This window comes from Drosophila simulans, chromosome 2L (genome assembly GCF_016746395.2).
Source record: "Drosophila simulans strain w501 chromosome 2L, Prin_Dsim_3.1, whole genome shotgun sequence".
In the NCBI taxonomy this organism is placed as follows: domain Eukaryota; kingdom Metazoa; phylum Arthropoda; class Insecta; order Diptera; family Drosophilidae; genus Drosophila; species Drosophila simulans.
Genome location: NC_052520.2, coordinates 6,938,459 through 6,952,906, shown reverse-complemented (window position 1 = coordinate 6,952,906; position 14,448 = coordinate 6,938,459). Strand labels below are relative to the sequence as shown.

The following is a 14,448-nucleotide window of genomic DNA, read 5'->3' as shown; positions in this document are numbered from 1 at the left end:
CCAAGACACATCCAACAACCACTGCTCCTAATGCAATTTACATGCCATAGACCTCGCCCCAAGTCAAGTCCAGTGCTCCAGTGCTCATTTGAATGCCACTTACGAGGCTGGGGGTCAACATACGCTGCCCATGTGGCTATGCCACATTCAAATGGTCGATTTGCCAAAAAGTTATGTACATACATATGTATCTTCAATGGGCGATTGCGTTGACAGGTGTCGTTACCCAGTCAAACAGACATGCGTTCAACTGTGAAATATTTCAGTGGCTTATTTCGGTGAAATTTCTTTTCGGCGTGCGTAGCCTGCGAAATTGGGTAGAATGAGGAAAATCGTCTGACAAGGCGTTAACACTTCCACTTAACGGAGCTTTTACCACTTAAAAATCAAGTTGCTAATGTGCACAGTCAGTAGGAATTTAAATCGTTTCGGAAGTTGAAAGAATATTAAATGTGGAATTTTAGAGAAAATAAACAACATTTAATCACAATGCCATTTTTTTTATTGGTGATAAACACAAGAAGTAATATTAGGAGTAAACACACATTTTCGCCAACTTCAAATTTCTTTGGTAAAAAAAAAAACAACGCTAAGTGGAAACTCAAACTTATGGCAGATTTTTTATTTTTTTTTTTTGCTTACCTTAATACACGCCCAATCCATAAGATATATAAAAAATGCCGCAGCAAACCAAAAAAGAGAAAAAAGATTAAAAAGCGCGACTTGCGGAGCCGCGTCTGAAGTTTTCACTCTGTGTGGCACGCAGCAATTGTTGACGGCAGGGAGTGTCTCTCATACATAATTTTGTATGCTTTTTCGATTTACTTTTTGGCATGCCACAGCTGCAGCCGCTTGCCAAAGGCAGCCACGTCCCACGCGGCGTATGCGTAATGTCGCAATGCCTTTATTTGGGCGAAACTCGTTTTACTCGCTGGGCCCGCAGAACTCCAAATTATGAGATTGCTATCACAGTGAGTTTAGCGATTGGAAACGAAAGTTTCATGTGAAGTGAGCCTGATTTCCAACGATCCACAACCAGCTCCGCACATAATTGAGATAGAAGCAGAAAATAGAAAGTAAAGCGCAGCTGCATAATTGAAGTTGCATTACCTCCAACAGCGGAAACTTGGCCAAGACTAAATCGATCATATCCTCCAGGTTCGATGTTATCTGGGGAGTTCTTATCTGATGCGTTTCAATCTTATAACCTAATATATTGCATTGCAGATACGGCGCCGAACTGGTGGCCATCGACAGCTATGCGGAGAACAACGAGACCTTGGCCATCGCCCGGGCCAGCGATCCCAACCAGAGGGCTTCGGACAAGTACTGGCTGGGATTGGCCTCCCTCGACGACCTGCGCACCAATACGCTGGAGTCCGCATCGGGAGCACTGATCTCGCAGTACTCCGGCTACTGGTCACTCCATCAGCCGAATGCCGAGTCCGGAGAGTGTGTGGCTGCTGCCTTTGCCGGGAAATCACAGAGCTGGGATCTGGGCACCTGTGAGTCCCTGCTGCCGTTCATGTGCCGTGCCCAGGCCTGCCCGCAGGGAGCACTCCACTGTGCCAACGGCAAGTGCATCAACCAGGCCTTCAAGTGCGACGGCAGCGACGATTGTGGCGATGGCACCGACGAACTGGACTGTCCAGCACAGTGCCACTACCACATGCAGTCCGGCGGAGATGTGATCGAGACGCCCAACTATCCGCACAAGTACGGTGCGCTGAGCAAGTGCAAGTGGACGCTGGAGGGACCGCTGGGCAGCAACATCATCCTGCAGTTCCAGGACTTCGAAACGGAGAAGACCTTTGACACCGTGCAGATTCTGGTGGGCGGCCGTACCGAGGACAAGTCCGTGTCGCTGGCTACGCTCAGTGGCAAGCAGGATCTGACCACGCAGCCCTTCGTATCCGCTTCCAACTTCATGATTGTCAAGTTCACCACGGACGGCAGTGTTGAGCGCAAGGGATTCCGGGCCACGTGGAAGACGGAGGCCAAGAACTGCGGCGGCACCTTGAAGGCCACGCTGCAGCGACAGATCCTGACCAGCCCCAACTACCCGAAGCAGTATCCCGGTGGTCTGGAGTGCCTCTATGTGATTAAAGCACAGCCGGGTCGCATCATTTCCATCGAAGTGGACGATCTGGATATTGCTGATGGACGCGATTTCCTGATGATCCGTGATGGCGAATCGCCCATGAGTCGCACCATCGCCAAACTGACTGGAAAGACGGCTCAGAACAACCGGGTGATCATCTCAACGGGCAACGCTCTCTACCTATACTTCAAGTCCAGTTTGGGTGAGGCCGGCAAGGGCTTCAGTCTTCGGTACATCCAGGGCTGCAAGGCCACGATCACCGCTAGAAATGGCACCGTTACTTCACCCGCCTTCGGATTGGCCGACTACCCCAAGAACCAAGAGTGCTACTTCACCATTCGCAACAATGCCCGTGCTCCCCTGTCCCTGAAGTTCGACAAGTTCACCGTCCACAAGAGCGACAATGTCCAGGTGTTCGATGGATCCTCCACTTCCGGTCTGCGCCTGCACTCCGGAAACGGATTCACCGGCCCTGCGGCGCCCAAACTGACCCTGACTGCCTCATCCGGTGAGATGCTCATCAAATTCACCTCGGATGCTCTGCACAATGCTGCTGGGTAAGTGCTCTTGAGATCTAGATTACATAGTTCAATCTCTAATCTTCAATCTTGTGTCTTCTAGATGGTCGGCCACCTTCTCGGCCGATTGCCCGGAGCTGCAACCCGGAATTGGAGCCTTGGCCTCCAGTCGCGACACCGCTTTCGGTACGCTGGTCAGCTTTACATGTCCCATTGGACAGGAGTTTGCCACCGGCAAGACGCGACTGGTTACTGAATGTCTGCGCGGTGGCAACTGGAGTGTCTCCTACATACCCAAGTGTCAGGGTGAGTCTGGCTACCTATTCCGTAACTGGATTCCATAACTAATTGATTTGCAATCCCTTCCACAGAGGTCTACTGCGGTCCTGTGCCACAAATCGACAACGGTTTCTCCATTGGCTCCTCGAACGTGACCTATCGCGGTATAGCGATGTACCAGTGCTACGCCGGCTTCGCCTTCGCCTCGAGTGCTCCGATCGAGAAGATCTCCTGTCTGCCAGATGGCCGCTGGGAGCGACAGCCCCACTGCATGGCCTCCCAGTGCGCAGCGCTGCCGGAGGTGGCCCACGCCAACGTGACGCTGCTGAATGGAGGAGGTCGCAGCTACGGCACCATTGTCCAGTATGAGTGTGAGCCGGGCTACGAGCGCAATGGCCACCCCGTGCTGACCTGCATGTCCAACGGCACCTGGAGTGGAGATGTTCCAAGATGCACGCGCAAGCGGTGCTTCGAATTCCCGACCATTGCCAACGGCTTTGTGGTGGACTCGACGCGAGCCTACCTCTTCGGGGATGAGGCTAGGGTGCAGTGCTTCAAGGGCTACAAGCTGATCGGCAGCAACATCATGCGCTGCAGCGAGGCCCAGAAGTTCGAGCAGCCGCCGACGTGCGAGGACATCAACGAGTGCAGCTCCTCGCAGTGCGACCTAACCACCACCGAGTGCCAGAACACGAACGGCTCCTTCCACTGCCAGTGCAGGACGGGATTCACGGCCACCACCGAGTGCCGGCCCGTGAGTGATTTGGGCTTGGCAAATGGAGGCATTCCGGATGACAGCATCACCACCTCGGTCAGTGAGCCGGGCTACAGCAAGGAGCAGCTGCGCTTGAACACGAATGGCTGGTGCGGTGGCTCCTCGGAGCCTGGTGCCAACTGGATACTCATCGACCTTAAGGCACCCACCATTCTGCGTGGCTTCCGCACCATGTCCGTGCAGCGTCCCGATGGCAACGTGGCCTTCAGCTCGGCGGTGCGTCTGCAGTACACCAACGATCTAACGGATGTGTTCAAGGATTATGCCAATCCCGACGGCACCGCCGTTGAGTTCCGCATCCTGGAGCCCACGCTCTCCATCTTGAACCTGCCCCTGCCCATCGAAGCTCGCTATATTCGCTTCCGCATCCAGGACTACGTGGGTGCCCCCTGTCTGCGCATGGAGCTGATGGGCTGCACGCGCTTGGATTGCGTAGACATCAACGAGTGCAGTAAGAACAATGGCGGCTGTGATCAGAAGTGCATCAACTCGCCGGGCGGATTTGCCTGCGGCTGCAACACTGGCTACCAGCTGTACACCTCCAACGGCACGGCTGGCTATCACATCGAGCGCTCCGAATCCGGCGAACGTGATGGGGACACCTATCAGCGCAACAAGACCTGTGTTCCTCTAATGTGTCCCGAACTGGAGGCGCCCGAGAATGGCCAACTCCTGAGCGACAAGAACGACTATCACTTCGGCGATGTGGTGCGCTTCCAATGCCACTTTGGCTACATCATGAGCGGCAGCTCGGCGGCCCTGTGCCTCTCCAGCGGTCAGTGGAACGCCAGCGTACCGGAGTGCAATTGTAAGTGCTATAAAACCGGATCCTCTATAAATTTCTAATTTACTAACTATGAAATGGTCCCTTTTCAGATGCCAAGTGCGTTTCCCTGCCCGATGACAAGTTGGAGGGTCTGACTGTGGCCCGCCCCGATCCCGAATCCGTGCTAGTGCCCTTCCGTGACAATGTGACCATTACGTGCGGATCGCCAGGACGCCAACTGAGAGCCACCGCCTCCTCCGGCTTCCGGCAGTGCGTGTATGACCCCAAGCCTGGTCTACCCGACTACTGGCTATCCGGAATGCAGCCCTCTTGTCCCCGAGTGGATTGCTACTCACCCATGCCCACACCTGGAGCAGAGTACGGACAGTTTGTGGACACTCGCTACCAGAGCAGCTTCTTCTTTGGCTGCCAGAACACCTTCAAGTTGGCTGGACAGACGGGTCGTCACGACAATGTGGTTCGTTGTGGAGCCGATGGCATCTGGGACTTTGGAGATCTTCGCTGCGAGGGACCAGTGTGCGAGGATCCGGGAAGACCGGCCGATGGTCGCCAGATTGCCCGCAGCTATGAGCAGAGCTCGGAGGTGTACTTCGGTTGCAATCGTCCTGGCTACATCCTGATCAATCCGCGACCCATTACTTGCATACGCGAGCCAGAGTGCAAGGTCATCAAGCCTTTGGGACTAAGTTCCGGCAGGATTCCGGATTCGGCCATCAATGCCACCTCGGAGCGACCCAATTACGAGGCCAAGAACATCCGTCTCAACTCGGCTACTGGCTGGTGTGGTAAGCAGGAGGCCTTCACCTATGTGAGCGTGGATCTGGGTCAGATCTACCGAGTCAAGGCCATTCTGGTGAAGGGTGTGGTCACCAACGACATTGTGGGCAGGCCCACGGAGATCCGGTTCTTCTACAAACAGGCTGAGAGCGAGAACTACGTGGTGTACTTCCCCAATTTCAATCTGACCATGCGGGATCCAGGCAACTACGGCGAGCTGGCCATGATCACGCTGCCCAAGTTCGTGCAGGCTCGCTTCGTGATCCTCGGAATAGTAAGCTACATGGACAACGCCTGCCTGAAATTCGAGTTGATGGGCTGCGAGGAGCCGAAGCAGGAACCACTCCTCGGCTACGACTACGGCTACTCCCCGTGCGTGGACAACGAACCACCGATCTTCCAGAACTGCCCGCAGCAACCCATTGTGGTGCGTCGCGATGAGAATGGAGGAGTTCTACCCGTTAACTTCACCGAACCCACGGCGGTGGACAACTCCGGATCGATTGCCCGCCTGGAGATCAAGCCACAGAACTTCCGCACACCCAGCTACATTTTCAAGGATACGGTTGTAAAGTATGTGGCCTTCGACTATGATGGCAATGTGGCCATCTGCGAGATCAACATCACGGTGCCCGATGTCACACCACCACTGCTGCAGTGCCCCCAGAGCTATGTGATTGAGCTGGTGGATCGCCAGGACAGCTACACCGTGAACTTCAACGATACCCGCAAGAGGATCAAGACCTCCGACGACACGGGAGATGTTAAGTTGCAGTTCAGCCCCGAGAGTGCCAACATCAAGATCGGAAACTTCGAGAACGTGACCGTTACGGCTACGGATAAGTACAACAACCGCGCCGCCTGCCACTTCCAGGTCTCTGTGAAGGCTTCGCCCTGCGTGGACTGGGAGCTCCAGCCGCCGGCCAATGGTGCCATCAATTGCCTGCCTGGAGATCGTGGTATCGAATGCATTGCCACGTGCAAGCCAGGATTCCGCTTCACCGACGGCGAACCACTGAAGACCTTCTCCTGCGAGACATCTCGCCTGTGGCGTCCCACGTCCGTGGTGCCCGACTGTGTTTCCGAAAACACGGAGCAGGCTGCCTACCATGTGACCGCCTCCATTACCTACCGCGCCAACGGAGCAGTGGCCCAATCCTGTCTGGGTCAGTACCAGGAGGTGCTGGCACAGCACTACGGCGGACTCAACCAGTTGCTCTCGCAGCGCTGCTCCGCCGTGAATGTGAACATGAACGTGACCTTTGTGAAGTCGGTGCCCATGCTGCTGGAGGAGAATGTGGTCAAGATGGACTTCATCCTCTCCATTCTGCCCGCTGTGCGTCAGCCCCAGCTGTACGACCTGTGCGGCTCCACGCTGAACCTGATCTTTGACCTGAGTGTACCCTATGCCAGTGCCGTGATCGATGACCTTTTGAACATTGCCAACATTGGCAACCAGTGTCCTCCTCTGCGCGCCCTCAAGTCGCAGATCTCGCGAGGATTCAACTGCAATGTGGGCGAGGTGCTGAACATGGACACTAGCGATGTGCCGCGTTGCCTGCACTGTCCCGCCGGAACGTACGTGTCCGAGGGTCAGAACAGCTGCACCTACTGCCCAAGGGGCTACTACCAGAACCGTGACCGCCAGGGAACCTGCCTGCGCTGTCCGGCCGGAACCTACACCAAGGAGGAGGGCACCAAGTCGCAGGCGGACTGCATTCCCGTCTGCGGTTACGGCACCTACTCACCCACCGGACTGGTGCCGTGTCTGGAGTGTCCGCGTAACTCCTTCACCGCCGAACCACCAACCGGTGGATTCAAGGACTGCCAGGCCTGTCCGGCTCAGAGCTTCACCTACCAGCCGGCTGCCTCGAACAAGGATCTGTGTCGCGCCAAGTGTGCGCCGGGAACCTACTCCGCCACCGGACTGGCACCCTGCTCGCCCTGCCCACTGCATCATTACCAGGGAGCCGCGGGTGCGCAGAGCTGCAACGAGTGTCCGAGTAACATGAGAACCGATTCACCCGCCTCCAAGGGACGCGAGCAGTGCAAGCCAGTGGTCTGTGGCGAAGGTGCTTGCCAGCACGGCGGTCTGTGTGTGCCCATGGGCCACGACATCCAGTGCTTCTGTCCGGCCGGATTCTCCGGTCGCCGCTGCGAACAGGACATCGACGAGTGCGCCTCCCAGCCCTGCTACAATGGTGGCCAGTGCAAGGATCTGCCGCAGGGCTATCGCTGCGAGTGTCCGGCTGGATATTCGGGCATCAATTGCCAGGAGGAGGCCAGTGACTGTGGCAACGACACCTGTCCGGCCAGGGCCATGTGCAAGAACGAGCCGGGCTACAAGAATGTGACCTGTCTGTGCCGCAGTGGCTACACCGGCGACCAGTGCGACGTGACCATCGATCCGTGCACGGCGAATGGCAATCCGTGCGGAAACGGAGCCAGCTGCCAGGCCTTGGAGCAGGGTCGCTACAAGTGCGAGTGTGTGCCCGGATGGGAGGGCATCCACTGCGAGCAGAACATCAACGACTGTTCCGAGAATCCCTGCCTCTTGGGCGCCAACTGCACAGATCTGGTCAATGACTTCCAGTGCGCCTGTCCGCCAGGATTCACGGGCAAGCGTTGCGAGCAAAAGATCGATCTCTGCCTGTCGGAGCCGTGCAAGCATGGCACCTGCGTGGACCGCCTGTTCGACCACGAGTGCGTCTGCCACCCGGGCTGGATGGGTTCCGCCTGCGACATCAACATCGACGACTGCGAGAACAGACCCTGCGCCAATGAGGGAACCTGCGTCGACCTGGTCGACGGCTACAGCTGCAACTGCGAACCCGGCTACACGGGCAAGAACTGCCAGCACACCATCGACGACTGCGCCTCGAATCCCTGCCAGCACGGCGCCACCTGTGTGGACCAGCTGGATGGCTTCAGCTGCAAGTGCCGCCCTGGCTACGTGGGTCTCTCCTGCGAGGCCGAGATCGACGAGTGTCTTAGCGACCCCTGCAACCCGGTGGGCACGGAGCGCTGCCTCGACCTGGACAACAAGTTCGAGTGCGTGTGCCGAGACGGATTCAAGGGACCTCTGTGCGCCACGGACATCGATGACTGCGAGGCGCAGCCGTGTCTGAACAACGGCATCTGTCGGGATCGCGTCGGTGGCTTTGAGTGCGGCTGCGAGCCAGGATGGAGTGGCATGCGCTGCGAGCAGCAAGTGACCACGTGCGGAGCTCAGGCGCCGTGCCAGAACGACGCCAGCTGCATCGACCTGTTCCAGGACTACTTCTGCGTGTGTCCCAGCGGCACCGATGGCAAGAACTGCGAGACCGCTCCGGAACGCTGCATCGGCGATCCTTGCATGCACGGTGGCAAGTGCCAGGACTTTGGTTCTGGTCTAAACTGCAGCTGCCCTGCGGATTACTCGGGCATTGGGTGTCAGTACGAGTACGACGCTTGCGAGGAGCACGTCTGCCAGAATGGCGCCACTTGCGTGGACAATGGAGCTGGATACAGCTGCCAGTGCCCACCTGGCTTCACCGGGCGCAATTGCGAACAGGACATCGTGGACTGCAAGGACAACTCTTGCCCGCCGGGCGCCTCGTGCGTGGATCTAACCAACGGCTTCTACTGTCAGTGCCCCTTCAACATGACCGGAGACGATTGCCGCAAGGCCATCCAGGTGGACTACGATCTGTACTTCAGCGATCCATCGCGATCCACCGCCGCCCAGGTGGTGCCCTTCCCCACGGGAGAGGCGAACAGCCTGACCGTCGCCATGTGGGTGCAGTTTGCCCAGAAGGACGATCGCGGCATCTTCTTCACCCTCTACGGCGTGCAATCCGCTCGCATGACCCAGCAGCGCCGCATGCTGCTCCAGGCCCACTCCAGTGGAGTCCAGGTTTCGCTCTTTGAGGACCAACCCGATGCCTTCCTGAGCTTCGGCGAGTACACTTCCGTCAACGACGGCCAGTGGCATCATGTAGCCGTGGTCTGGGACGGAATCTCCGGACAGCTTCAACTGATCACTGAGGGACTGATTGCCAGCAAGATGGAGTACGGAGCCGGTGGCTCACTGCCCGGTTATCTCTGGGCAGTGCTGGGTCTCCCACAGCCGTATGGACTTAGCAATGAGCTGGCCTACTCGGATTCCGGATTCCAGGGCACAATAACCAAGGCTCAAGTGTGGGCCAGAGCCCTCGACATCACGTCGGAGATCCAGAAGCAGGTGCGCGACTGCCGATCTGAACCGGTTCTCTATCCCGGCCTCATCCTCAACTGGGCGGGATATGAGGTGACCGCAGGCGGAGTGGAGCGAAATGTGCCCTCCCTATGTGGACAACGCAAGTGCCCAGTGGGCTACACGGGCGCCAATTGCCAGCAACTGGTCGTGGACAAGGAGCCACCTGTGGTGGAACATTGCCCCGGAGATCTGTGGGTGATTGCCAAGAACGGATCCGCTGTGGTCACCTGGGATGAGCCGCACTTCAGCGACAACATTGGCGTGACCAAGATCTACGAGCGAAATGGACACCGATCTGGAACTACTTTGCTGTGGGGCACCTACGACATCACCTACATTGCATCCGATGCAGCTGGAAACACTGCATCCTGCAGCTTCAAGGTTTCTCTGCTAAGTAAGTACCACAAGGGAAATTAGGAGCTCCATGATGTTGATTTAATTGCTATGCATCTATTTTGCAGCCGACTTCTGTCCAGCGCTGGCTGATCCCGTTGGTGGATCACAGGTGTGCAAGGATTGGGGTGCCGGTGGTCAGTTCAAGGTCTGCGAGATCGCGTGTAATACGGGTCTTCGATTCTCGGAGCAGGTGCCTGAGTTCTACACCTGCGGAGCCGAAGGCTTCTGGCGACCAACGAGGGAGCCCTCGATGCCCCTGGTCTACCCATCCTGCTCACCATCGAAGCCCGCCCAGCGGGTGTTCCGCATCAAGATGCTCTTCCCCTCGGACGTGCTGTGCAACAAGGCTGGTCAGGCGGTGCTCCGCCAGAAGGTAACCAACTCGGTTAATGGCCTGAACAGGGACTGGAACTTCTGCTCCTATGCCATCGAGGGAACAAGGTATGTCATCGCCCTCCTCCATTCTTTACTCCATTTCTAAACCATTTTGTCCATCCTGGAATTCGCAGGGAGTGCAAGGACATTCAGATCGATGTGAAATGCGACCACTACCGAGGTGCGCAGAATAACCGTGTGCGTCGTCAGTCCAAGGATGGCGGAGTCTATGTGATGGAGGCCGAACTGCCAGTTGTCAAGTAAGTAGTTGCATGAGAACCTAGATCCCAACCACCGCCGCACGCCGGTCCAGCATGTCCTCTGATCCGCTTCAGGATCATCCGTGTACACTGTGTATATGCTATATGTGTTTTGTGTGTTCGTTAACCCAATTTGCAGCGATGAGGATGACGATCTGACATTGACGGGTCGCCAGGGACGCCAACAAACTGGCGGCGATACATACACCCTGGAGATAGCCTTCCCGGCTGCGAAGTATGTCTAGCACACCTATGTTGGTTTACCCCACGCATAACCACATCCGACCAATGCACCCGATCTGCCCAGCATCAAATCTGCACCCAGTACTACCAGCAATCGTCTCAGTCTAATCTAAAATCCATCCAATCCCCATGCTTGCCTAACCCCATACCGCATGTCTGCGTGCTAACCCAAGTTTAAAGCTTACCTCCAAGTGTCCAGAACAGTGTTAGGTGTCCACCAATGTAACCCAGTCTAATAATCCCATCTTGTAACACTATATCTGGACATTAACATTTGTTCTCTAATCACAAGCTTATGATCTTCGGCTTGAGCCAACACTAATCCACCTTGTTTCCATTCATCTTCAGTGATCCCGTGGTGCACACATCGACGGGAGAACGATCCAGTGTCAAGCAGCTGCTGGAGAAGCTCATCCTCGAGGACGACCAGTTCGCCGTGCAGGAGATTCTGCCCAACACAGTGCCGGATCCGGCTTCCCTGGAACTGGGCTCGGAGTACGCCTGTCCCGTGGGCCAGGTGGTGATGATACCCGACTGCGTGCCCTGTGCCATCGGCACCTTCTACGACAGCGCTAACAAGACGTGCATAGCCTGCTCGCGCGGAACCTACCAGTCGGAGGCGGGTCAGCTGCAGTGCAGCAAGTGCCCGGTGATTGCGGGAAGACCAGGAGTCACTGCCGGACCGGGAGCACGCTCAGCGGCGGACTGCAAGGAGCGCTGCCCAGCCGGCAAGTACTTCGACGCGGAAACGGGTCTGTGCCGCTCCTGCGGCCATGGATTCTACCAGCCCAACGAGGGCTCCTTCAGCTGTGAGCTGTGCGGTCTGGGACAGACAACGCGCTCCACGGAGGCCACGTCACGCAAGGAGTGTCGCGACGAGTGCAGCTCTGGCCAGCAACTGGGTGCCGATGGACGCTGCGAGCCCTGCCCACGTGGCACATACCGCCTGCAGGGCGTGCAGCCATCCTGCGCCGCCTGTCCGCTGGGCAGGACGACGCCCAAGGTGGGCGCCAGTTCGGTGGAGGAGTGCACACTGCCCGTCTGCTCGGCGGGTACGTACCTGAACGCCACGCAGAACATGTGCATCGAGTGCCGCAAGGGCTACTACCAGTCGGAGTCGCAGCAGACCGCCTGTCTGCAGTGCCCACCGAACCACAGCACCAAGATAACCGGCGCCACCTCGAAGAGCGAGTGCACCAATCCGTGCGAGCACATTGCAGAGGGCAAGCCCCACTGCGACGTGAATGCCTACTGCATCATGGTGCCGGAGACGTCGGACTTCAAGTGCGAGTGCAAGCCAGGATTCAATGGAACGGGCATGGCCTGCACGGATGTGTGCGATGGCTTCTGCGAGAACTCTGGCGCGTGTGTCAAGGACTTGAAGGGCACACCGTCTTGCCGCTGTGTGGGCTCCTTCACGGGTCCCCACTGTGCGGAACGCTCGGAGTTTGCCTACATCGCCGGTGGCATTGCCGGAGCGGTGATCTTTATCATCATCATTGTCCTGCTCATCTGGATGATCTGCGTGCGCTCCACGAAGCGCAGGGATCCCAAGAAGATGCTGACCCCTGCGATTGACCAGACCGGCTCGCAGGTGAACTTCTACTACGGCGCCCACACGCCCTATGCGGAGTCCATCGCGCCATCGCATCACAGCACCTATGCGCACTACTACGACGACGAGGAGGACGGCTGGGAGATGCCCAACTTCTACAACGAAACGTACATGAAGGATGGTGAGTATTCCCTAAACGAAATATCATTGTCAATTCTCGCTTAATCTTAATCCTCAACAGGTCTGCATGGCGGCAAGATGAGCACGTTGGCCAGGTCCAATGCCTCGCTCTACGGAACTAAAGAAGACTTATACGACCGACTGAAACGTCACGCCTACACGGGCAAGAAGGGTACGACTACCAGCTACCCTTCCATTGCATCTTCCATATTAAAGTATTATCTACTATTTTCAGAAAAGAGTGATAGTGATAGCGAAGTGCAGTAGAACGACGATAAACTACAGATAACCAGCTGCTTTAATGTAAAATGTGGTCATAAATAACGAATGGGTTGCAGCAGCTAACTCACTGTCAGAACAGTGACGCCCACTGCCCCCCGAAGAATACTCACTGGAGAGCCTTGCATTGAATCAACGTAATAGCTGCGGTCCATCTACGATCCATCTATAGTCCCACATCTCGGATATTACGTGGCTTAATGCCAGGCTTTGGAGATCAAAGTCGAGCGGAGATGAGATGGCTTTTATACGAGTAATAGTAACTCCCATATGTGCTCTTTAGGTATGCAAACTACATGAAATTAAGTCGAACTTATGCGTAATTTAATGAATGAAATATTGTTTTAATCTTAAGTATTATTTACCTATACAAGAAACTCGAACTTACCATGCTTGACGCGGTACCAAATTGCAATACATATATGCTAATATATATATATATAAAGATAGATTTTTCCAAACCATATAGTTTGTCCAAGCTTGTTGAACAAATGCGCGAGTGCTGTAAAAAGCAAATCAAATATAGTCGTTATTTTGTAATTTAAATAAAAGCAATTTAATTATTATGTATGACAATTAATTTTATGCATTTTCTTGTATAAAAAATAAACGAAACAAACGAATCCAATTGAATTCGCATGCCTATCACAAGTTTCACTTTATTGCTACCGTTGTCGGCGTGCCAGATCCTTGTGCTCCTCCAGAATCGGCACCATGCGCCAGAAGCTACTTCCTCGGATTGCGAGTGACCTCCTTCCAGCTCAGCTGAACCTTCGACTGCACGTGGACTAGGCCATCGTGTAACATGTGGAAATAGTCAATGCCATGGCCGGCTGATGCGAGGATCAGGAGGGACAACGGCACAGTAACCATGCCCACCCAGTAGCTCTCGTAGTTGTTATAGTCGATCTCCGAGACGAGGCCGTTGCCGAGCATTATGTCCCTCATCAGGATGACACACATAAAATCCACTGACTTCCAGATCAACTGAACGGCAATACCTAAAAGCAGGTATGACACCAGCACTTCGTACATCCTGGTGTTTTATTCCAGAAGTTCGAATAATCCGGCACCGCAGCTACCCTCGCTTATTGTGGGTCTTGCTGCGATGGATCTTATATGGGACACTTGCTTCGTGATGAGGCCACTGCCGGCAGATTGTGAAGTTCCTGAGGAACGAAGCAAGTGTCTCATATAAGATCCATCGCAGCAAGACCCACAATAAGCGAGGGTAGCTGCGGTGCCGGATTATTCGAACTTCTGGAATAAAACGCCAGGGACTGGATCACGCGGAGTAATCCAGCTAAGTAAACGCACTCCCAGCTGGTCATAATCGCGCTCAATTGATTTCAATAAAACTTTAAATTTTTTATTTCAGAAAGAAAAATAATAGTGCAATTTTTTAGTTTAGAGGGTTTTACTTGAAAGGAAAACAATAGTGATCTATGTATAAATTTTGCTTTGGACACATTTTAGAAAACCAAAAATAAATTAGAAAACGTTTTGAGAACCATTGATGACAGCTACAACAATCTATATCCCAAAGAAAGTTTTTCTTTACAAACAACTTCAATTTAAAATACAAAATTTAGCGTAAACTCAGTTATGGAATGTGCGAGCGAGATGATGATAGCAGCAAGCAAGTGTTGTAGCAAATAGCAATTGAAAGCGAGTGGGAAAAGACTA

The 14,448-nt window shown here is 54.9% G+C and overlaps 2 protein-coding genes across 6 annotated transcripts in view; one reads left to right on the top strand and one right to left on the bottom strand.

The window, feature by feature from the left end:
* Positions 1–13,342, top strand: part of LOC6731303 — a 30,489-nt gene extending 17,147 nt beyond the window's left edge. For 4 of the 5 annotated variants that reach the window (XM_016178822.3, XM_016178818.3, XM_016178820.3 and 1 more), the window contains 10 exons: positions 1,228–2,658; positions 2,723–2,925; positions 2,991–4,481; positions 4,550–9,868; positions 9,936–10,311; positions 10,380–10,505; positions 10,645–10,740; positions 11,097–12,484; positions 12,545–12,655; positions 12,719–13,342. In XM_016178822.3, coding sequence (XP_016023875.1) covers positions 1,228–2,658; positions 2,723–2,925; positions 2,991–4,481; positions 4,550–9,868; positions 9,936–10,311; positions 10,380–10,505; positions 10,645–10,740; positions 11,097–12,484; positions 12,545–12,655; positions 12,719–12,750 — 10,573 coding nt within the window. In that variant the 3' untranslated portion in view covers positions 12,751–13,342. The remainder of the gene's footprint in view (positions 1–1,227; positions 2,659–2,722; positions 2,926–2,990; positions 4,482–4,549; positions 9,869–9,935; positions 10,312–10,379; positions 10,506–10,644; positions 10,741–11,096; positions 12,485–12,544; positions 12,656–12,718) is intronic. The other variant, XM_016178821.3, reaches the window with a different exon arrangement.
* Positions 13,343–13,356: 14 nt separating this feature from the next.
* Positions 13,357–13,824, bottom strand: LOC6731301. Its single transcript, XM_044923909.1, has one exon. The coding sequence runs from the start codon at positions 13,795–13,797 to the stop codon at positions 13,489–13,491; it is 309 nt and encodes a 102-aa protein (XP_044779844.1). The 5' UTR covers positions 13,798–13,824; the 3' UTR covers positions 13,357–13,488.
* Between the last annotated feature and the right edge of the window lie 624 nt (positions 13,825–14,448).

What these genes read in the sequence shown, in the direction of transcription:
- LOC6731301 (XM_044923909.1), bottom strand. Translation starts at nt 13,797, where the DNA reads ATGTACGAAGTGCTGGTGTCATACCTGCTTTTAGGTATTGCCGTTCAG.